General features: G+C 38.3%; 1 protein-coding gene across 2 annotated transcripts in view; it reads right to left on the reverse strand.

Annotated features, from left to right (window-relative positions):
- Nucleotides 1-6,018: 6,018 nt before the first annotated feature.
- CACUL1 (CDK2 associated cullin domain 1) overlaps nt 6,019-22,898 on the reverse strand; it is a gene marked incomplete at both ends in the record, with an annotated part of 61,770 nt that continues 44,890 nt past the window's right edge. Inside the window, 6 exons of one of the 2 annotated variants that reach the window (XM_079705965.1) lie at nt 6,019-6,059; nt 6,478-6,521; nt 13,436-13,574; nt 17,411-17,500; nt 19,653-19,755; nt 22,200-22,295. In XM_079705965.1, the coding sequence (XP_079562091.1) occupies nt 6,019-6,059; nt 6,478-6,521; nt 13,436-13,574; nt 17,411-17,500; nt 19,653-19,755; nt 22,200-22,295 (513 nt within the window). The remainder of the gene's footprint in view (nt 6,060-6,477; nt 6,522-13,435; nt 13,575-17,410; nt 17,501-19,652; nt 19,756-22,199; nt 22,296-22,898) is intronic. The other variant, XM_079705966.1, reaches the window with a different exon arrangement.

The raw sequence follows: 22,898 nt of genomic DNA on the forward strand, positions 1-22,898 counted from the left end.
ATCCACTTGGGGACTGACTTTTGTGCCTGGTGCAAGTCCAATTCATTTTTTTCCTTTGCGAAGAACTACTGAAGCCCCATTTATTAAATAATCCATCCTCCTCCCCACTGCTCTGCAATGACTACCTTTAAAAAAATTAGGTTCTTGCACGTGAGTGGGTCAGTTCCTGAGCTCTTTATTCCTGTCCATTCATCTACTTATAACCTCTCTGCCAACTCCACAGTGTTTTAATCACTCACAGTATTTTACAGTAAGTTTTATACTCTGGCAGTGCTAGCTCCCCTCACACTTCACCTTTTTTAGGAATATCTTGGATATCCTTGGTCCTTTGCTCTTCCATTTATATGTTAGGATCAGCCTGTCAAGTACCATTGGGATTTTTTTGCTGGAATTACTTTAATCTATTAAAAAATTTGGAGAAAGAGTTGAGACCTAGATGATCTTCTTACCCATCACAGTCTCTCCATTTATTTAGGTCAACAAAGGTGCTTTTAAAAATTATCATTTTTGCATTAAAAGGCTTATATACATTTTATTAAGATTTTTAGGTACTTTATGACTTTTTCATTCCTACTGTAAATTCTATTTAATAACATTAAAAAAGTTTAAAGCCATTACTGCTTGTGGCTGCTGCATGAAAATGTAATTAACATTTGGATATTGATTTTGTTCCAGCAACCTTGATGAACTCATAAGTCTTCTAATTTGCCTTGTAGATATTTTGGATTTTCATAGATAATCTGATCATACAACATTAATCTGTTAATAGATGAGTCATATTAATTGATTTCCTAACATTAACAAATCTGCATTCCTGAGATAAATCCAATTTGGTCATCATTGATCATCATCATCGCACACACACACACACAAACACACACAGAGTTTTTTTTAATCACTGGTACAGAAGTGAAGATGGACACTCATCCTGAGGGCTAATTGACTGTGGTAGAATACTGAGTGTCATTATCATTTATGAGGCATCATGAATGTACTGTAAGCAAAACCATATATTCTATATTAAAACAAAGTTCTAATAAACCAGGTATCAACATAACAAGGCCAAGGACGTCTGTACAAGATTTATTTCATTAACCACGATGTTTTAGAGTGATGGTATGCACCCTAATACAGAAGGAGTGATTCAAAATCCATCAAGAGTTAAAGGTCAGAGCCAAAGTCAGTGGCTTTGAATCCCCGGTCAATAAGAGTTTCATCCACCATTTTGTTTTTCTTGGATTAATAAAAGTGTTGACGTACAGAACACCCTGTTCTAAGCTCCACTATGCTTTCCGACAAACGAGGACCACCAGGGACTAGACTTCATTGCTTCATCCTTGCTCTGGCTATGCTGGTGGGTGGCAAAAGCCTCTTGTCTGCATTTGGCCTCCCGTTTATTCTTAAGCATTCCTGTCTCCAGCCACAGCTCCCCACATCACGTCTGAATTGCACGGCTGTAATATTGACAAACAGGACTCATGAGAGCAATTCGATTGCCATCTGTTTAACAAAACATACCTTCTAAGAGAATATCCAGTCTTACTGCATTTAGTACATAGTCACAACATTGAAATGACATGTGAGAATCAATACAAAATATATTTTTTTTCAAACCACAGAATTCACCCCAGAGCCACACCATAAATTCCCCAGAAATGTAAGCCATTAACATTGCATTTCTAAACAATGCAATCCAACCAGAAATGAAGATAATTTCCAATCAGCAGGGGTACAATATATACTAGGGTCCTAGAAGAATGTACCTCTGACTAGCATGTTCTTTAATTCTCCCACAGCCACTCCACCAACGTAAGTAGTAACGGTATATGTACTTGTGCCACTTGGCTCTGGAAAGAAGTTCAAAATAGGGTCTTGGCCAGTGGAGGTGGCAAAGTGTCAATGACTTAGTTAATAAACAGTGGGGACAGAAGAGGAATCATTTCCTTTGGAAAGAACAAGTGTCCTTTCATATATCCTGGTGGCCAGAAACGGGCAAATTTCAACAAGGTAATGAAAATAACAGGAAAGCCATTTCTCCACAAACTCCTATGACCTCTATTTTAACTTCTGATAAACATGAACTTCAACTTATGCAATCTTATTGAAAACAGTAACCAAAAAGGTCCTTATAAACCTCTTCTAGGTGTCAGTCAAGGGATTCATACTCCAATCTTAAATTTTCAAGTCTCCTTAAGAGGCCTAAACCTGGGTTAAAGTAAACATAATACTCCGAAGCTCAAAGAGACACCATAAAAAAAGAAAAAAAGAAAAAAAAAAGAAAAAAAAGAAAAAGAAACCCAAAACATCAAAACAATGATTAGATAGCTCATGTAGAGGTTCTGTTTTGCTTTTTAATTGTAAAGTTTTTTTAATATCTCAGATTAGTGTATATTCATAAAGCAATGTTATCTAATAATAGCTGCTTTATTAGACAATTGAATTTTAGCTCAAGGGCAATGCCTCTTGCATAATAATCATGGAAATAATAAACTGCAATAAAACAGAAGAAACATAGAAGAAAACAGAGCTAGTCTCAATGAGAAGATGACAAAATCTGGAAGGGTTACCCTGGGAGATTAAACAGGCTTATTTAAATACTATGATACAAGTGCTCCTGTTCACTTTTTAACTCCAGAAACCAATCGTGTTTGTCAGATCACCATTACCTTTGCTAGTACATGTGCACAGACCACCACTCTGAAATTCTCCTTTTGTGCTGAAAAACTTTCACATCCCTTGTTCGGTCAGTACGGAATATTGCGAGGTGATGCATGTGCAAACTCTTCCTGAGGAATTCTTTATGTGTGCAAATTTGCAACCTGACAGAAAGCATGGCATGTAGCACGGGGAGTGACAGCTTTATGGGGCTGTAGTGCTGGAGATGCACGTGCGGTGTTAACAACCACCGGGCATCCAGTCTTCCGCAATCTCACTTACTCACAAATTGGCTTTCATCCCATGCCCCAAAGAAAGGGAGGGGAACCTCCTCAAACTTGCAAAAGGGACAGGAAAAAAAAGTAACTTTTCCACAAAATTTAATAATGTACAACTCATGCACCCAGGTTTTTGTTTCTTCTCACTAACTCTACCTAAGAACTAGTAGATTAAGAATCACAACACCAGGTTTTGCTCTCTGCCCCACAGAAAACAAAGCAGTTGGGTTAGGGTGCAGCTGTGACAACAGAGGATATGAGATGACACTGTTACTGAAGCTTAACGCCAACCTTTAAAATAAGCATCGTCTCTCAAAGCGACGATCATCTACTGATGTTACGTGTCATCATTCCAAGGTGAGTGAATTGGCTTTCTTTGGAGGATCTGGTTTCAGGCTGCACACACACACTAGTCAGTATGGCCAAACCAACTGCATGTGTTGACTCATGAGACAATCAACCTGCTTTACAATTTTCTGCCTTCGATGATTTGGACCCCACAAAAAGCCAGTGTTTAACTGGAGTGCAGAAACTATATACTGTACTGGCAAGAAGAATACAAGTAAACACAAGAAGAAAATACTTTTAGGCAAACAGTGCTTAGTCAATACAAAATGAAGGCAAATCTTATTCCCCTCATGTTGCAAACTAAGACTTTTGTTAAGAATCCCAATTAAATAAGCAAGGTCAACAATGACTTAAAGGAATAGTTTCTTCATACTGCAATGTACCTCAAGGGGCCAAAATGAGTAAGAAGCAGATCGAATGCACTGGGAGAATGTGTATATTCTTTCTACAGTGCCTTCCAATCACAGCTTTGTGCCACTAAGCCCTCACCCACAGCGAGCTGCAGCCACTGTGCAAAAATGTACAGAGAAACTTCTGCAAACTTTACTCTGCCCACTTTGTTAACACATACGTAATAATAAAAAGACAATATAAAATATTTCTCCATTAACTTAATAATGCAAAAAGCATCCAAAGATTTTAATGCCTATCCACATCCTAATACAATGCTTTTAGAGGGAACGTTCCGTTGCTGGCCAAAGGATACTCCCTTCCCAGAAAAAGCATTTGGGTATATTACTAGGATACTGAAGAATTCACCCACATTTAAAGAAACATTCCAATTTCACTCCTTTCAGAAATATTATTAAAACCGCTCAAGAGTTCAGTTGCAGGTGTTATTTATAAGCCTGCAGCAAGCATTCCATTGAGTAAAGTAAAATTTGAACTTCTTGATAAAACTGAATTCTTCCTTGATATCAGAATGTTACTGGTGTAGCAAGTCAAACTGTACAGGGCACAGTGAGAGCCTGTATATATTCTTACAGTAATTCAGTGTTTCTCAATATAACCCAAGATGCTCACGGAGTGAAATGAGCCCAATTCAAAGTCCTCCTCAAAATCCACCAACCCTGGTTGATAAGTACTTAAAAAAATAAATCTGATGACCTTACTTTTACTTCTCTGAATACTCATGTTACAGAGGACTTCTATTAGGTGACTGGATTGCTCCTAACACTTCAACCTCGCCCCCTAGCCTGCTCTCCCGAAAAAGGACCAAGTGAATTGGCAGAGACAGCTCTACGAACAACCTGCAAATCAGAAGCGTGATGGTAGGTACCCCTGATGTGTCTTCTTTTTTTGCCCCTAGTCCTCTGAAGAGGTAAATATTAGTCTAACATAGCTGACACAGCCAAAGAGAGTCAAGCACATGCTCAATTTAGATTTAAGCAAAACTGAGAAGAAAAATGTTTTTCCCTTGTCGCATCTTTCTATTTTACTTTGCCTTTCAAAAACAACTTAGAATGAGTTTCAGAGTCTTTTACAAGGAACTAAGTAGCACTGTGGGTGTATGGGAACAGAAAATATAGCGTGGCCACAGCCAGAAGGAGGCCTTAAAACAGCAGTGCTACTTTTTCTCTATTATACTCGAATATGATGTTTTAAAAGATGCAGACTGCAAACTTTTTTTAAGTACTTATCTCACTCATAAAAATGAAATCGATCAGGAATCCCACACCATTGACTATGTTTGAATTTAATTACCATATCTGCTTCCTAGAGCATCACAGGAATCAGCTTTTACCACTGGGTAATTCTCAACAATACTAAAAAGGGAGCTTTAGTGCTAAAGTACCGGCCAGCCCTAAACTAGCGTAATACCAACACTCCAGCAGTCGGTGAGAGCACGTTAAGTGACGGAGGGAATGGAAATGGCCGACGAGAGTTGGTCCCCAACATTAACACGAACAAGCCACGGTGAGGCAGGAGGAAATCTGACCAACGTGCAACATGTTTCTATTTTCCCACTTATTTAGCATCCTGCTATGAAGTCACACCTGACATCTTGGCAAGTTAGTCTGTGATACCATCAACTTTTTCAGGAAGCATTTGTGAGTTTGACAACATGGTCACAGAGCTGCAAAGTGCACAAAGCTCAAGGCACAGAGTAGAAAAGAGTTATGAACTGATGGTGCGGGCGGGGGTGGGGGGGAGAAGTTATATTGGAAGCAGAGTTAGCATCTTCCTGTAAGAAGACTTTCTAATGCTAAACAAAGACCAACTCTTTTAAAGGGGTTTGTTTTGGCTAGGGGTGAAAAATACTGTATTGTAATGATCTGCTTGATTTTAAAGCAAAAGATATCTTGCTGTATGAAACCAATATGCCAAAGTGCCAAGTCCGCAAATGAACAAAACAAGTGCTTTAAAAAAAAATAAAAAAAGATTCTTCTGCTCTTATATTTTTGGAGGAAGCTGCTGACTTTGGCTGCTGGATCTCACTTAGCAATGGTCACTCTTCATGACGCTTGTTCCTCACGGAATCTGTAGATAAAGTCATTAGAAGATTGTCCCATTTCAAAATCATCCCCAAGTCTAGCAGCAACTGTTTTGTTTTTGTTTGTTAGTTTTTTGTTTTTTTAAAATTACAAACCAAAGTAAGAACTCCAACATCCTTTTCCAAGAACAGCTTGGTGACAGAGCTCCTGAGTGTCTGCAGGACCCTGCTGCACTCTGAATACAGTCTCTGCAGCTCCAGTGTGTCCTCTTTTCAGGAAGGAAAGTACATTCAATACATTCACTATCTGTACCCTCTGGAACTTGCACATGCTGATGAGCTGTCTGAAAAAAACATCGGAAGAGTTAAAGTATCAACAGCAGACAGCATTTGATAATGGTAGGAATCTGTTTATTTGACACATATTTCTCACCCCTCTCCCAATCCCCCAAAAGGAGATCAGAGAAAACCTCAAACCCATGTGGTTTTGAATGAAGTGAAAGGGGACCAAATCATTAGGAGCTGAGTCTGGGCCCTTATCTCATTCTAGTGGAGACTAAAGAACTGGCAGCCTCTTGATAACTGCCTGAAAACTGCCACCAGCAACTGGGCTTCAGAGCTGCCACAGCTTACAGAACAGTCTGACCCTGACTGCACACAGTGCCCTTGGAGACCACCATCAAGAACACTGGACATCTTTATAGCCAGTGGCTGCCTTACATCACAAAACCATCAAGGATGGTAAGGAACATCATTACTTACTATAAGCCAACTCATCCCCAGCTCTCTTCCGGGACTGGTCACCTCTGGGGATTAAAAAAAAAGAAGAGGGAGTCAACAGAACTGACTGACAGCTTCACACAACAAAGTAGGAGAAATGAATTGGCAAAATTGACAGTGGAAGTAGCGCAGCTATTTCAATTCTAACAACCTATTTTAAAACAGACATTAAACTGAAACAGTAGCTGAGTCATTCATAACCTGAATATTCTTAGCTAAAAGGTGCTATCTTTTAAATATAGAAAGCTATTGAATAAAGGAAGGACTATCTATAAAGATGGTTTACCCTGGGTCCTAGAAATCGATTGACTAAAACATCTTTGAAGACAAATCTGGGCTCTACTATCGACATCCCTGGTGACCCGCATATAACAGGGCAAATTTCAAATATGGAATAGAAAAATTCAAAATCTTCTGCTAAAAGCCGTATTATGGGACCAGAAACTGCTTAAAGCTTTTGAAAAATCTCAGAATCTTAATGGACATGAATACCCTTCTCGCAGATAGAAGAACGTGAACCTTTACATAGAATAACCAGCTCATCTTAAACACCCACAGAATTTCTAGTTCCACTTTAGAGATAATAAAATAGAGGTCTGATTAAGTCCTATGCTATCTGTAAATCCTATTTTTGTTTCTCAGACAAATGACTAAAATGCTTAAGTAATGAGTAATAATAACCAATCCACTATCTTTTTCTTTCCCGGTCTCTTAGCAACATCTACACAGTTGACTTCTTCCTTCCTGAAACACTCTGAGCTCTGCCCAACACTCTGTCCTTGGCCACTTTTTCTTCACCATGTAAAATTCTCCTTCATCTAGGACAGCAGTCACACCAGTCCTGTGACTTGAAATACGATCCATATGCCAATGGCTCCCAGATTTCTATCTCCAGCTCTGATTTCCTCCTGACACTTTGGACTTGTAGGTCCAACTGCCTCACAGCCACTGTCACTTGGATGACTTCCATCTACTGCAAATTTACCATGGCCAGAATGCACTCCATCCCCACTCTTTCCTCAGACTTCTTCAATAAATCACACCACCACCCGTCCAATTACTCAGGCCAAAATCCTTGCTCACCCTTGACTTCTCTCTGTCCCTCACTTTGGAGCATTCTGTCCCAGCACATAATCCAAAACCAACCACTCCTCAGCCCCATGGCTACAATCCCAATCCAAACCACTATCATCTCTCCCCTACACCACTGCAAGAGTCTTAGTATTAGTCCAGACAAGAGCCAGAGCAATCTTACGTAAAAGCATACAGGGCTTCCCTGGTGGCACAGTGGTTAAGAATCCACCTGCCAATGCAGGGGACACGGGTTCGAGCCCTGGTTCGGGAAGATCCCCCATGCCGCGGAGCAGCTAAACCTGTGCGCCACAACTACTGAGCCTGCGCTCTAGAGCCTGTGAGCCACAACTACTGAAGCCCGCGTACCTAGAGCCCGTGTTCCGCAACAAGAGAAGCCACTGCAATGAGAAGCCCGCGCACCTCAACGAAGAGTAGCCCCCGCTCGCCGCAACTAGAGAAAGCCCACGCGCAGCAACGAAGACCCAATGCAGCCAAAAATAAATAAATAAAATAAATAAATTTATATATATAAAAAAATCATTTTCCCAGTCCTGTGAGATATGGCTCCTGCCTACCTCTCCAAGCTCATTTTCTACCCCTGTTCATTATACTTCAGCCACTCTGGCTCTCTTTCTGTCCCTTGGACACGTTAGCACTTCTGCACTTACTACTTTCTCTGCCTGCAACACTCTTCCCCTGAGTTAGCCACATGGCTATCTCCTTACCGTTTAGCTGGAATTCTCCTCCTCAGGGGCATTACATCACCAAGTTAGCTGGAACAGCCCCTCATGCATGCCTTGGTCACTCACTCTCTATCCCATAATCTGTTTCATTTTCTGCCTAGCACTTATTATTACTTGAAATAATCTGCTTACATGTTTGTTACTTATCTCCCAACAGCAGAGCATAAGCTCCATAAAAACAGGAACTCTGCCTGTCTTGTTCACCCAATACCTAGAGCAGCATCTAGCACATAGTAGAAAATACAAAATATTTGCTGAATTAATAAGTGAATAATTCATAAATAGCCTCTATAGATGGATTAAAATGCAGCCCAAGTAATTATTTCATGCTTTTGTGTAATCCTCCAGATTACCAAAGTTTCCCACTTTCTTTCTCTGGTTACACTCAAGACCAGGACAGAAACCTCTTGCTGAGCTGGGTGAGGAGTCTTAAGGACCGGCAGGAAGAGAACACACCAAAGGGTCTCTGCAGGGTTCTTCTCTAGGCTGAGCATCTGGAGAAAAATTTAGCACAAACTAGCTTCAGACAGCCTGAAGAGCCCTAAATAGATCTGCCTTAATACCACTTTTAAACACCTCTATTGTTAACACAGTATCTGGCCAAAGCCCGCTGAGAGTCTTATACTAGTATCATCACAGTAGCATTCACCAAGTATTCTGAAACAAGTAAGTTAATGCTGAGCAAAAAGGAAGATACATGATGGATCTTGTATCTGGAACCTCAACTTCTACAGACAGCCTTCATTCCCACCCCCCAAAATTTTTTTAAAAAATGGAACATGCAAAAATAACAGGAGAAAAATGCAGATGGGAAAACAATAGGAGGCACAAAGCATGTAAATGTGGTGTATGCATGCGAGAGGCTGCCAGAGATATTACCTAATAATGCCACAAGTCTAGAAAACTATAAGCTGCCCTCAAAACCAGACCCCTGCCACTAAATGAAAAAGCCCCAATCCTGGAGTGACCCTTTCAGCTAAGAGACCAATAATACTCCTAACAAGGTTCTATTTTGTTCCAGAAATCCAGGTAACAATCACTCAGCAAGAACATTTTACTTGCCTTTAAAAGCTATTTGGTATGCCCTCTGAAGAGGCCCATAGGCTGGTTGGAATGAGGATGCTCCATCTGAGGGCCTGCATGCTAGAAGTTCCCAAATGAGCTTATATTCCATAATGTAATCGTTGACAACAAACACCAACCTGCCCTTCCCCCAATAAGCAATTCAATTATGCAGGTAATACATAAAAAGAAAATATTGCTCTTAGCTTGTATGTTACTTCTAGCTTTGAAATAACTCCACGCTATACTTCCATGAACCTAAAGATGTTTCACCTAAACTCCAGCCCAAACGAGAATCTGTCCATTAACTGCAAAAGAGGATATATTTGACAATATTCACATATTATTTCAAAACATTTCAAAGACTTTCTCTGTGCCATCCACAATAAAGCTGTGTGCTGCCTACTCCCTACCTCACAGAAATGGAACACAGCCTTAAATAAAAAAAGAGTTTGCAAAGCTGAACAGAAATCATGTGATTGGCTAGACACAAACCATAAAATGACTGCTCATATCAGGACAGCCAGTAACAGGATTTTTGTTAGATAGCTTAGACTATATTTTTGCATCAGTGGACATCATTTCTTCCAAAACAATCCTAGCCAAATAATGGTCAAAGGCAGCATCAAGTTTGGCAGGGCAGAATATGGAAGGTCCATAGGCAAGTGCTGGAAGCACAGGCAAACTGTCTTCAGCTGCTAAGTATATGGTGCGGGCACACCCTTTCTGACCAGTCTGAGCCAGTCCAGCATGAGTCCAGAATGTCAGGTAAAGCGGGGCCTACTCTGTGCAAAGCACCCATCAGAATAAGTCACGAGGCAGCCTTTAATCCTCATAGTAAATGTATAATAATTTGTTAGCTTAATTCTAGAAATGGCTCAATTCAGTTTGTAAAATAAAACATTTTAATTTTATCAAGTTTTGGAATACTAGCATTTACATTTCATATGAAAGAATTCCACTAAGAGAAACAAAAATTCATGTTTACACCAGAAATCCAAGGCATTTCCCTGAATATGACCAACTTGGCCTTGTCAGAACAGTGCTAGGCTAATCCTTCAAAGGCAATGTTAAATGAGACTATTTATGGAGTCAGTCATCCCAAGCAACTACACACCAAACAGTCCTGCACCCTGTTCTCTTATTCCAGTTCCAAAATTAGGATTACAAAAATATCTCTGGATATGTTTAAATAGTTCCACACACTCTTCTGGAAGGTGAATTCAAGGTGTTCAGAGAAATCTACAAGAGCTATCTTCCTACACTGCTTCACAGAAATAAAAGTTTTCAGAAGGCTGTTTATTTGTTAAAGGTATCAGTAAGCTCATCTCTAAAATTAAAAGCAAACATTCAAATAAAACATGAAAAAAAGCATAAAAGACTTCAAAATTATGGTGAGCCTAGCAAAAAACATAGGAGGTATACTCAGTTTATTCTGCATTTATTTAAAAACATTTAAGGAAAAACTTTTAATCATAATTCAAAATACATAAGCCATACAGAAAAAAAACCAGATAAAGTTAGCTACATAAAGTAAAAAAACTTCTGCATGATTTCAAATAAAACAAAAAACCACCATAAGCAAAGTCAAAAGAAACTGAGAAAAATAACTCTTATCTTGGGCAAACCATCAATCTCCTCACTAGAGAAAGAGCTCCTAGAAACCAGGAAAAGAAGACTAACAATCAAATAGAAAAATGAGAAAACCAGAAACAGTTTACAGGAAAAGAAATACAAACATATGAAAATATGCTCAGCCTCACTCATATAATAAGAGAAATGCAAACGAAACCAACTCTGACTAATTATTTTTCACCTGCCAGATAGGCAAAAAATTCCAAGTGTAACAACATACTCTATAGGCAAGGCCATGAAGAACAGGCACTTTTAAACTTTGCTAGTGGATATGCAAAATAGCACAATCCCCTATGGGGGGCAATTTGGCAATTTAATCAAAATTACCGCTGCATTTACTCTTGACCCTGCAATCTAACTCAAGGGAGTTATTCTCCAAACATACTGACAACAGGTACAAAGTTATGCACGCAGCGCTCTCTGTAACAGCAGAAGACTGGAAATAATTCAGGTTGCCATCTACGGGGGACAGGTTAAATAAGGTATAGTACATCTACACAATGGAATGTGTAAGAGAGGAATAAAAATAAGAATATATACTGTGTTCGATTATATCTGTATATAAAATAAGCACTGGAGGGAATCATAAGACACTGATAAAAACAGTTGCCTAAAGGCTGGGAGCAGACAAGGAGACAGGTGGGAATAAAACTTCTCAGTATGTACTTTTTATACCTTTTTAAAAAAACCCTATAAATAAATATATCAGCTCTTCAAAAATGAACGAGTAAAATTACTACAGCATTAAATGGCCTCATTCGGTGTATGAAAGTAATTGTCAGAAATATTACAATTGATGTCAGGAGACCCCTGACCACCGGACATCGGGGAGAGAAGTCAGCTGTTAACATGCAGAATCTCCCACTGGCCTTTCCTTGCCATAGGAAAGGCAGGGTTAGCAGGCCTGTCTACACAGCTTCCCTGTGACGGCTGACTGAGCCTTTCCAGTGTGAGCTGCCAGGGAGGGGGGTAATGACCCATGGATTGCTCAGTGCCCCCTCTACCACATGAATAAAGATGCCACCAGGACAAAAAGGGAGTAAGTGCCAATCCATGGGCCAACAGAGAACAAATTATCTGCTTTCTTTCCTAACCTGTGCTGAAATTAGAAACTCAGGAACAGTGATCTTGATCAAGGCTGGTATTCTGAGAATGAGCATGGCCTCAGAGTCTATGAAAGACAGTGTCCATCCTCTGCCCCAGCCAGATAAGCGAGTCAATACCCAACCTACTCCTTGCGGTCACAACTATGCCTCAGTGAGGAACCCAGGTGTCTTCCTTTCTACAACTTTCTTCCTTTAATGCGAGGGATTCAAATAAGAGAAGATACGTAAAAGTGCTAAGTAGAGGGCCAGGATTATGAAAATATAAAGTACTACTTATTCCAATAAAGATATTAAAAAAACAAAAATAAACAAAAAAAAGTACTACTGTACCCTTTAATGATTTGGTGACAGAACAGGGTGCTTTCCCATAGGGAATCACAAAATTTTTACATAATTTTGGTTGAAAATACGCACTTTGAAAGATTTTCCGGGATAAAGCCATGATACTGAATTTCAAATTTTAGAAAAATTAGCAAAGTGTTTATAGCAAAATCAAGGTAGGCTGGACTTCCCTGGTGGCACAGTGGTTAAGAATCCGCCTGCCAATGCAGGGGACATGGGTTCGATCCCTGGTCCGGGAAGATCCCATATACCGTGGAGCAACTAAGCCCGTGCGCCACAACTACTGAGCCCACGTGCTGCAACTACTGAAGCCTGTGAGCCTAGAGCCTGTGCTCTGCAACAAGAGAAGCCTGCACTCCGCAACAAAGAGTAGCCCCCGCTTGCTACAACTAGAGAAAGCCTGCACGTGGCAACGAAGACCCAACGCAGCCAAAAATAAAAAATAAACAGGAGAAAATTTAAAAAAAAAAATCGAGGGAGGCAAATATTGTGGACACATATAAGTGATAACCTACTTTTTAAGAAGAAACAACTAGAATTTAGGGGAACAATGGAAATATGAAAAACAGAATCTGAAGGCTCTTTACCAGTTTAGTTACAATATCATTTGTTAGTTTAGTCATAAAATCATTTGCTAGTTTAGTCATAAATGTACATTATAACTGATCATAAAATTTCTACAAGGTTTTTCCAAATATTCAAAACTAGTATAAGCGGATCAAAGTTGGAAGAGGCTGTCCAGCCTAACTGCCCACCCAATGAGAAATCCCTTCTTCAAACTCCACTTAAGTGAAGAGCAGCTCCCATAAGATCAAAACCCAGCTTCAGCACTTCCACAGAAGGGAGCTTACCACCTCTCCCAGCAACACCACCTTGACTCTCCCACAGCCGTCTCCCATTCTAAGAATGCTGGCATCACTCCCCCGCCAAGCCAAAGGAAATGGACATACTTTGTCACAAAAGGAAAAGAAAACTTGCCTTGTAAAACCATTCTGTATAAGTTCTCTTTGAAGTTTCTGATCTTGAGCAGCATATTCAGAAAGTTCAGACTCCACTGCACGAGGGAGAATGTTTGGAATAAATTTAGAAAATAGAGTCGGAGCCATCTGAACCCACTCTGTGAGGGAAGGAAAAGATTCATTAAGGAGATCGTATAGACAAATTAAATTAAGTAGAAAAGGGAAAGTTTTCCTCCCAAAGAACAAGATTATGTATTAAACCAAACTTAAAATGGGGGAAATAACTAGTGCAACCCCTTCTGATAAAGAGGTTAAGTTTCCTTTCTAAATAGAATTTACAGAAAGTGGGTATTTTTATATTTTTCATGATTTAACAACATTAACAAAAATCCCTAGAGAATTTTTGAAGGAACCTTATCAAAAATTCTAAATATGGAAGAAAACATGAATGAAATAACCAAAGAATTCTGAGCAGGAGGGGACTTGGAGGGAAGGGATTTGGTGGAAATACTTAGCCCAATAAAGCATTAATTAAAACAATACACTGGCCTAAGAATAGAATAGTACATGTGGTAGTAAGCAGACATATAAAAAAAGTACCACAAAAATGCGGAGGGAGATGGGAGAGATAACTGGTAAGTACTTTTAAAATATAAACCTACTTTGACTCACATAAAATTACAGCAAATTAAACATATATAACAGTGAAAGAAAACAGAATTAAATGGTTATCAAATTATTAAGGAAAAGATAAAAGATCAACAGAATAATCTACAGAAAAATAAACATTTATTCATCAAAATAAAAAGACAAAGAGAAGTCTAAGGAAAATATCTGCATCAAACATGACAAAGATAAATTAGTATCTTTATTATAAAGCGTTTTAACAGATCAGATTCTCTTCCCCTACTCAGTGAACACTAAATATAAATACTGCCCATCTCTATCCCCTTTTGGATTCTTTTTTTTTTTTTTTGCGGTACGCGGGCCTCTCACTGTTGTGGCCTCTCCCATTGCGGAGCACAGGCTCCGGATGCGCAGGCTCAGCGGCCATGGCTCACGGGCCCAGCTGCTCCGCGGCATGTGGGTTCTTCCCGGACCGGGGCACGAACCCGTGTCCCCTGCATTGGCAGGCGGACTCTCAACCACTGCGCCACCAGGGAAGCCCTCCTTTTGGATTCTTTTAATCGAGCCCTTTCAAATTTTATCTTTTGGAAAACATCTTGGTTGTGTGTGTGTATATATATATATATATATATATATATATATATATATAAAATCAAAACCCATAAAATGTCAATGCTCTATGTAATCCAGCATGCTCATCTTAAAAACTGTAATCTAAGTAAATAATTCTAAATCTGAAAAAAACACATTTAATGCTATGCAATGCTGGGTCATTGGCAAGTTAAAAAAAAAATGCCCAAAAGAATAGCTAAATTAGAGATGGGGAAAAAAACAAACAAACAAACCAACACCACAAACACCACCAAGGCCAATCCACTCACCCGTTGTACAAACTCATGTCAAAATGTTCTCAATAGTGTCCCTCCTTCAAGCTCAGTTCAAATATGGCTTTAGAAAGAGTCTGAATTCAGTGCCCTGGGGAACCACTAACCCATCAGTCAGAGCTGGCAAGGAGTCAAATCAGTCTGACATTTTATGGAACACCAGGCAATCATTAAAATAAAGATAAAGAAACAATGAAAAGTGTATGTATTAAATGAAGACGTGCAGGATAGGATGATGGGAACTATTCCTAGACTGAGCTTCTAAAGACTAGGTAGAAACACATCTAAATAATAGATGTTATCAGAATCTCCAAGGATTACGGGCCAGGAATCTACAGTTTAACAAACTTTTTTGGGTGATTCAGATGCGTTCATTATATAAAAATCAGCACTTAAGAACTACTGCAATGAAAGAAATTTTACATTTAAAATTCAACTTTTAAAATATTTTAACCTTAATCTGTCAGATGAATAAATCTGCTTTAACAAACTAGGAACACAATGGGTATGGACAAGACAAGTAAGTGTCAAAATATGTTTAATAGTATCTCAGAAAATAGCTAGGACAGCAAAAGGTTAGCCTGTGATAAAATCCACCTTTTCAAAAGGACAGTTCTCAAATACAGAATTCTCCTCACAAGTAGTATGAAACCTATTACAAGAGCTCAAACCTGGATAAAAATAGCATTTAGATAAAGAAGTATCTATAAGTTTTTCTACCCTTAATGACTAGTTTTATTCTGCAATTTTGTTACTTATGATAAAAGCCAGAGCTGATAAAGCTGCCCACTTGGGAGGGAGAATTTAGAAATCTGTCATACTGTATTTGGATGTCTTCCAAAAGAAAAAGAAAAAAATCATTCATAACCCAGCACTAAAAGAAAAACTCGAGCTGTTTTCATCACATTTAGTAAAATGAAATTCAAAATTCTAAGAAACTGGAAAAAGAAATATATCAGTTTATTGGACACATGCAGTATTTTTGCTACTTTATATAAATAATTACTTTATAGGAATAATTTGTCTAAAAACTATGAAGAATAGAGCAAGAACTGATCCAAATTTAAGTAACATTACATTTGACTACTCTAGAAGTCACTAACTGCTGAAAGTAGCCTGAGAAAGACGGTACTTCCGGGTATCACAGTCTACCTCCAGTATCAGTTTTAAATTGGTTTCCATTTTAGCAAGCTAAATTCTGATATATCTTTTAAATTAAGTAAGTAAACTATTCAGACATCAATTAATTAAAATGAAATAACCACTGGACCCAACTGAATAGTAGTAACAACAGTTAATATTAGCATGCTCATTACATTATCAGGTACTATGTTAAGCTCTTTAGATCCGTTTTATTTCATTCAATCCTCAAATGACAAAAGAATTTCGTAAAAAGATAACTGCTATCAAAGAAGCAAACCTTAAGTTTCTACACTGAAAAACGATTTTCTACCCTGAACTTCTGCAATCTCTCTCCTATGGACATTTTTTAATTGGCTAGACAACTATGATAAGTTTGAGGCTCTGGGTTAAAAACAGAAAGATACATACAAAAGCATCTTGAGAGTCCTTTAAAATCACAATTTTTTTTTTTAAATTAATTAATTAATTTTTGGCTGCGTTGGGCCTTCACTGCTGTGTGCAGGCTTTTCTCTAGTTGTGTCGAGCGGGGCTACTCTTCATTGCAGTGCGCGGGCTTCTCATTGCAGTGGCTTCTCTCGTTGCAGAGCACAGGCTCTAGGTGCGTGGGCTTCAGTAGTTGTGGCATGAGGGCTCAGTAGTTGTGGCTCGCAGGCTCTAGAACGCAGGCTCAGTAGTTGTGGCACAAGGGCCCAGTTGCTCTGTGGCATGTGGAATCTTCCTGGACCAGGGCTCGAACCCCGTGTCCCCTGCATTGGCAGGCGGATTCCCAATCATTGCGCCACCAGGGAAGTCCCACAATGTTTTTATTATAAGACAGATACATTAAGATAATTTACAAACCATGCCTTTGAATACAGTGATCTTTGATTTTTGGTTCTGCTATTCTGACTATCTTTCTCCTCAAACTATCCTTATGAAATGACTGTAACTTTACCAACACTTCTAGATTCCTTGTAAGTTATATAATAGGCTTAACAAGATGGAGCTGTGAATGTGTATGCCCGTGCATATTTGTAATATGGGGTAGAAGTGAAGAAGAACCTCACAACAAAAAAAGAGATTAATGCCAGACATAAGATTCGACTTTAAAGTGTCTCCTACAAACTATTTCTTGTATTCCCCAAACTAGTTGGTTTTCACTAGCACAGAAAGATTTCCAAGTGAGGTCCTGAGTTTACATTTCACAATGATGAGTATCTACTCAATTTTTTTGCTATAACAAATCCAAATACCATTAGACCTCAGAAAACACAAAGAAACCCTATCCTCTCGCAGATAGGGCTGGAAGTGCCATAAACAAACATACAAGTCCAACCCCTAAAGAAATGATGAATGTTTACCTGGTCTGAGGGTGTACAGGCCTTTCACAATATTTGCCATAGTTGAAGGTGTGACCTGAAATGGTGTTGACTGGGCTTCTAAAAGTAAAGCTGAAATAGAGAGAAAATGGGTTATAAAAATGATACAACACTTTATTGATTGTCAAGGTTTCACTTTCTATCACTATTTCTCCCAAAGACTGAAGGGTAAACAAGGGCAAGAAAAGAACAGCCCAAGAGGGCAAACCAAGTATTTGTACACTAAAGATTTTTTTTTTAATCCAGTGCAGTAGAGCTCAATCTAACAAGTAGATATGTGTGTATCTGTTGAAACACGAACGGAAATGATTCAATTGATGGAGGTTCTGAAATTAAGTAAAGCTTTCTAAAAGCAACAGTATTCATGGTACTTAGTGAGTGAGCTATAAATACTTCCCATTAAGTTCACGATTCAAAAGATTTACATTTGGGGAATGAAATATTCTCTAACTCCCTCAATCATTTCCCTTTCCCCCAAATCACCCATATATGAGGCTCTTGGAATTTTTCTGAAAGACATGATATTAGTAATTCTAGTAACTGAGATCACAGTCAGAAACTCACTTTCCCAAATGCTACAACTGCAGGTACTTTTTCTTACTAAAGGTAAAGGAAAGAGATCACACTGTCCAACCATGTGACCCTGACTAAACATGACAACACAGAGTCAGTTTTCTTTTAGGTTATCTATGGTCACACAAAAATCTTATTAAAATATGTTAAATGGATACAAATACTTCCTCTAGACAAAACATATACAAACCAACTCCAGCATTTAATGAATATGACAGATACTACTGACTCAAAACGGCTCATTTTTAATTCATCTCTAAAAGACCTGTAATTTACTAACCAAATACCCATGAAACTTGGCATACTTTTCATCTAAGCCAGCTTGTAAAATTATGTAAGTTGTTTTCTTCTATCCCCACCTTTTTAAAAATGGAAACACCAGGCTTCCCTGGTGGTACAGTGGTTGAGAGTCCGCCTGCCGACCTGTGAGCCATGGCCACTGAGCCTGCGCGTCCGGAGCCTGTGCTCCGCAATGGGAGAGGCCACAACAGTGAGAGGCCCGTGTACCGCAAAAAAAAAAAAAAAAAAAGGAAACACCATCTCACTTGGCCAACAATGATTTCTGTAGTTTCAAACATGCAATATGAGTTACATTTGCAATGCCAGGCATTGCAGAATAATCATATTTTAAAATGTCATGTTTAAAAATTGAAATTCTAAATTTTAGATTCTTAGAGGCTCTTCTACTCAAGGTTCTCTTTAATTTCAACATGTACCCCAAACCCAGGGTCTATCTCTATTAATTCATCTTCCTCTTACTTTCTTACCAATCGTTTGGTTTTCAGTAAGTGTTGTTTCCACTAACTCTTCATGTTCAATCACACATTCATTATGTGGTCAAATATATACATTTGCAAACAACTTCTACATAACTATAACCACCTATGTCGAATTTGATAGCTATAAGGAAATGATAAATTCACAGGTTGTTATACGTAAAATGTACATAAATTTGGGATGAATTAACTGAAAAATAATCACATTCAGTAACAAAAGGTAAGGTTAAGAAGGTATAACATTTCACTAAAATCCTCTCCACTTAAAATTCGTTGTAGGAAAAGCCTTTAAAAGTAAAATTTTCTAGTTGAACTCCCCTTTTAAGGAAAAGAAAATGGGAATTTGAGGGAGAAGTAGCTTGAGAGAGGGAAGAAAATACTTATTGAGCATTTAACAGGTGCTAGGTACTTTACATATGTTTAATTCTCATACGCTTTATTTAATTTAGGATTTACTTTTTCACAAGCTTAATTGTCATCTACCTTTTTTTTTAGTACAAATAAGGAAACTGAGAGGATACTATGCTACCATTTCAAAGATATTAACATTACACTCCTTCTAGAATTACCAGTAACCAAGTTACAGGTGAACTCCTTAATATTTCCCCCAATGTCAGAGAAAAAAAAAAAGGCAGCAAGTATCATGCCAGATATGAAGGCACTGTCCAATGACCTGGCTGCTCCCAGCTCACTGGGTCATCTTCAAGTCACATTTTCAATTCCTCAGTGTCTCTCTGTATAGAATTGGTCTTTATGATCGCTACAAGATTCAGAAGACATCAACATTGGGGTTTAGATGCCAATGCTCTTTGATTAAAAAAAAAACCCCAAAACACTGCTAGTGTTATGTCATCCCCGTAAGTTTAATTACTTACGCATTAGGCTGTAAATGTGCTTTTCTGCAACATGTTCCGTAAACAGCTTTATAAGGTCATCTTTTAAGTCTCTGTTAAGCTTGGTTTCGATGTAAAACTTATTCTGAAAAAGAAAATAAGTTATTTTTCAGTGTATCAATTACAGAGAAATGATTAGTCTAATGAACTGAAGCACTAAAAAATAAATTATTTTAGGAAACAATTCATAAAGGCATCAATTAAAACATAAAACCCAACATCAGAAAACAAAAGCCCTGCCACTATTAGTTATAGTCTTCCTAGCATGGGGTTAAAAGCACATAAAGATAAAATGCCATAAATCATACAAAGGAACATGGGAAGATACTCAACATTAACTAGACAGGGATTCAATGGACCATACTGTATGACAGGCACTTAATATGCCCTTTTAAATGACTACATCATCATCTAAAGACAACACCAGGAAACACTAGTGAAAGGTACCCTATTTATCAATGATCTAGGCTGAAAGCATGCAGTGGGCATGCACTGGTTGACTCCCCTACATTTCACTTTAATGATTAGTCTAAGTCATTCAGCTTATGGCATTCCTTAGGGATGGATGGTCTTTGGTTCAAAGGTAGACAAGTGATCCAAGGTAACCCAATCAGACTAAGGGAAGCCTAGGCTTGAGTAAAAATCATCTTACAACCATGAGGAGAACAAGATGAAACAGATGTGTAAAGCAAAGAGACAAAAAACAACCTGAGACTTTGGTAACATTGTTGAACCACGGATTCAACCAACCCAGAAACTGCCGTATTTCTGGAGTTTTATTACAAGAGATAATACCATTCTCATTTACAAATCACTTTGAATCAGGTTTTCTGTTTCTTGCAGCCAAAAGCATCCTAATTAGAATGGTTGGCAAGCAAAAAAGATTGAATTTGTTCATGTTTAAATGTTAACTCAACGCACAGGAGTGGAAAATACAAAGAGGAATGAATGTCAATAAGTTGGCTCACTGATTCTCTCAATTCTTAACATGTTTTTTTCTCTCTAAAAAAAATCATAAGGGACTTCCCTGGTGGTGCAGTGGTTAAGAATCCGCCTGCCAATGCAGGGGACACAGGTTCATTTCCTGGTCTGGGAAGATCCCACATGCCGTAGAGCAACTAAGCCTGTGAATCACAACTACTGAGCCCACGCCCTAGAGCCCTAGAGCCCATATGCTGCAACTACTGAGCCCACGTGCTGCAAATACTGAAGCCCGCGCGCCTAGAGCACGTGCTCCACAACAAGAGAAGACACTGCAATGAGAAGCCCGTGCACCATAATGAAGAGTAGCCCCCTCTCGCCACAACTAGAGAAAGCCCACGTGCAGCAATGAAGACCCAATGCAGCCAAATAATAATAATAATAATGATTATAAAACTAACATGCACATAATTACAAAATAAAACCATGCAAAAGGGTTTGAGATAAAAAGGAGTCTCCCACAGCAGACCATCTGTCCCATTCCCAAAGGTCCCATTCCACAATGCGAAAACTTTTGTATATTCTTTCTAAAATGTTCTTACATTTTTTTGGATATGCTTTTTTCTTCTCTAAAATGAAGAAGAAAACACTTGCTAATGAAATATAACACACACTGCTTTACATCTTGCTTTTTCACCTAACATTGTATGTTGAAAAGATTCTCTCCAAAATAACACAGAGACATGTCATTATTTTTAACTGCGTATTTTTCTACAGTAAATATCCTCCATAAATTATTTAAATAGTAGTCTCCCACTGATAACACAGATTCCTCCCAATGTTCTGTTTTTTTCAGTAAAGCGTATCTTATGGAGAATAAATCATTTTGAAGGTTGGTCTTACACACATAGTTTATCTCTAGGCTACAACCCATTCTCTAGGGAATGGGTTGTTTAGGTTGTAGGATCAACCTAAGCAACCCATTCCCTAATCTAATCAACAAAGAGAAAGTGGGACAACGGTTTCTAAGGGCTGTTCTGTTCAACAGGAACACTAAAATTAAGATCCTATAGCTTTATATGTTTAAAAGGCGGGGGTGGGGGACAGGGCAGGGACACTTCAACAAAGTCAACAGACTACAAGACGTACTCATGGCGTAATTCTCCAAGTGAAAGAGATTATCAGAATGAAAGCAAACTTTACTGTTCTACTTTTTATGGAGTTACCTCCTTGGCATTTATTATACATCATGTTTTTAGATACATGTCTTAACTCTCTATTTTCTGAAGGTATGAAATCTTTCTGATATATCTTTATTTTCCAAGCACAGTATCTTCCATATGGCAGAAATAAAATAAATGTTAATTGGGTGACTGCTGATTATTAATGCCTGTCTGTTTCAGCAATGGTATTTATGAAATTTTAAAACAGAGAAAGGCTAAATAAGTCTTCTATGCCAACACTATCAACATTGCTGAAATAGATTAATTTCCATTTCTAACATAATACATAGGAAAAGAAAAATAGAATATGCTTAACTTTCTGCATCTATCTGCACTTAGACCAATAAACAAAGGTATTTGGAAAGGGGAAACAGCTCTAACTTACCATATATATGAAAAGAGGCACAATGCTCTGCAATGCTCCCATATACTGTCCAAGAGCTATATTAAATCTTTCAATATAGAGATCTGGAGGGCTGGCCTGTGAAAAAGAACATAAATGTGATCATTCCAGGAAACCAGGTATAAAGATCTTCCGGCACAATCTAAAATGCAAACGGACTTAGAACTCAATCAAAGTTCACACTGAAATTCACAATAAAGAAAGAGAGGAGGCTTACATCCTGAAGTTAAGATTTCTATCTCTATTCCAATATCCGCTATGCAAAACTGAGGTTTGATTTAGCTGCCTTTAAAATGTGTGTAACCTTCCCATGTCAGTTAAAAGGCTTGCTCTGTTAACAAGTAAAAAGGTGAATTTACACTTAAGATAAACGATATGATTTTTTAAATCACCACTAAACTATAGACATTTACTATGAGAATCAAACTATATTTGGGCTTGCAATAGGGGGGAAAATTCAAGGAAGTGATATAGGCTTAATATACTATGAGAATGGCTGTTGATATGTTAGAATTACCTTAGGCACAGTAATATTCTAAGTTGATACTAACTTGGTTGTACCACTCCTGTAGCTAACCAATTATAAACCTATTGGCTAGAAATTAGAAAGCAGGACTCAAATTTTGGTCCATATACATCTGCAGCTCTGGAGAGCAGTTAAAATAAATATAGTAATACATG

The sequence above is a fragment of the Hyperoodon ampullatus genome, assembly GCF_949752795.1.
Source record: "Hyperoodon ampullatus genome assembly, chromosome: 1".
Classification (NCBI taxonomy): domain Eukaryota; kingdom Metazoa; phylum Chordata; class Mammalia; order Artiodactyla; family Ziphiidae; genus Hyperoodon; species Hyperoodon ampullatus.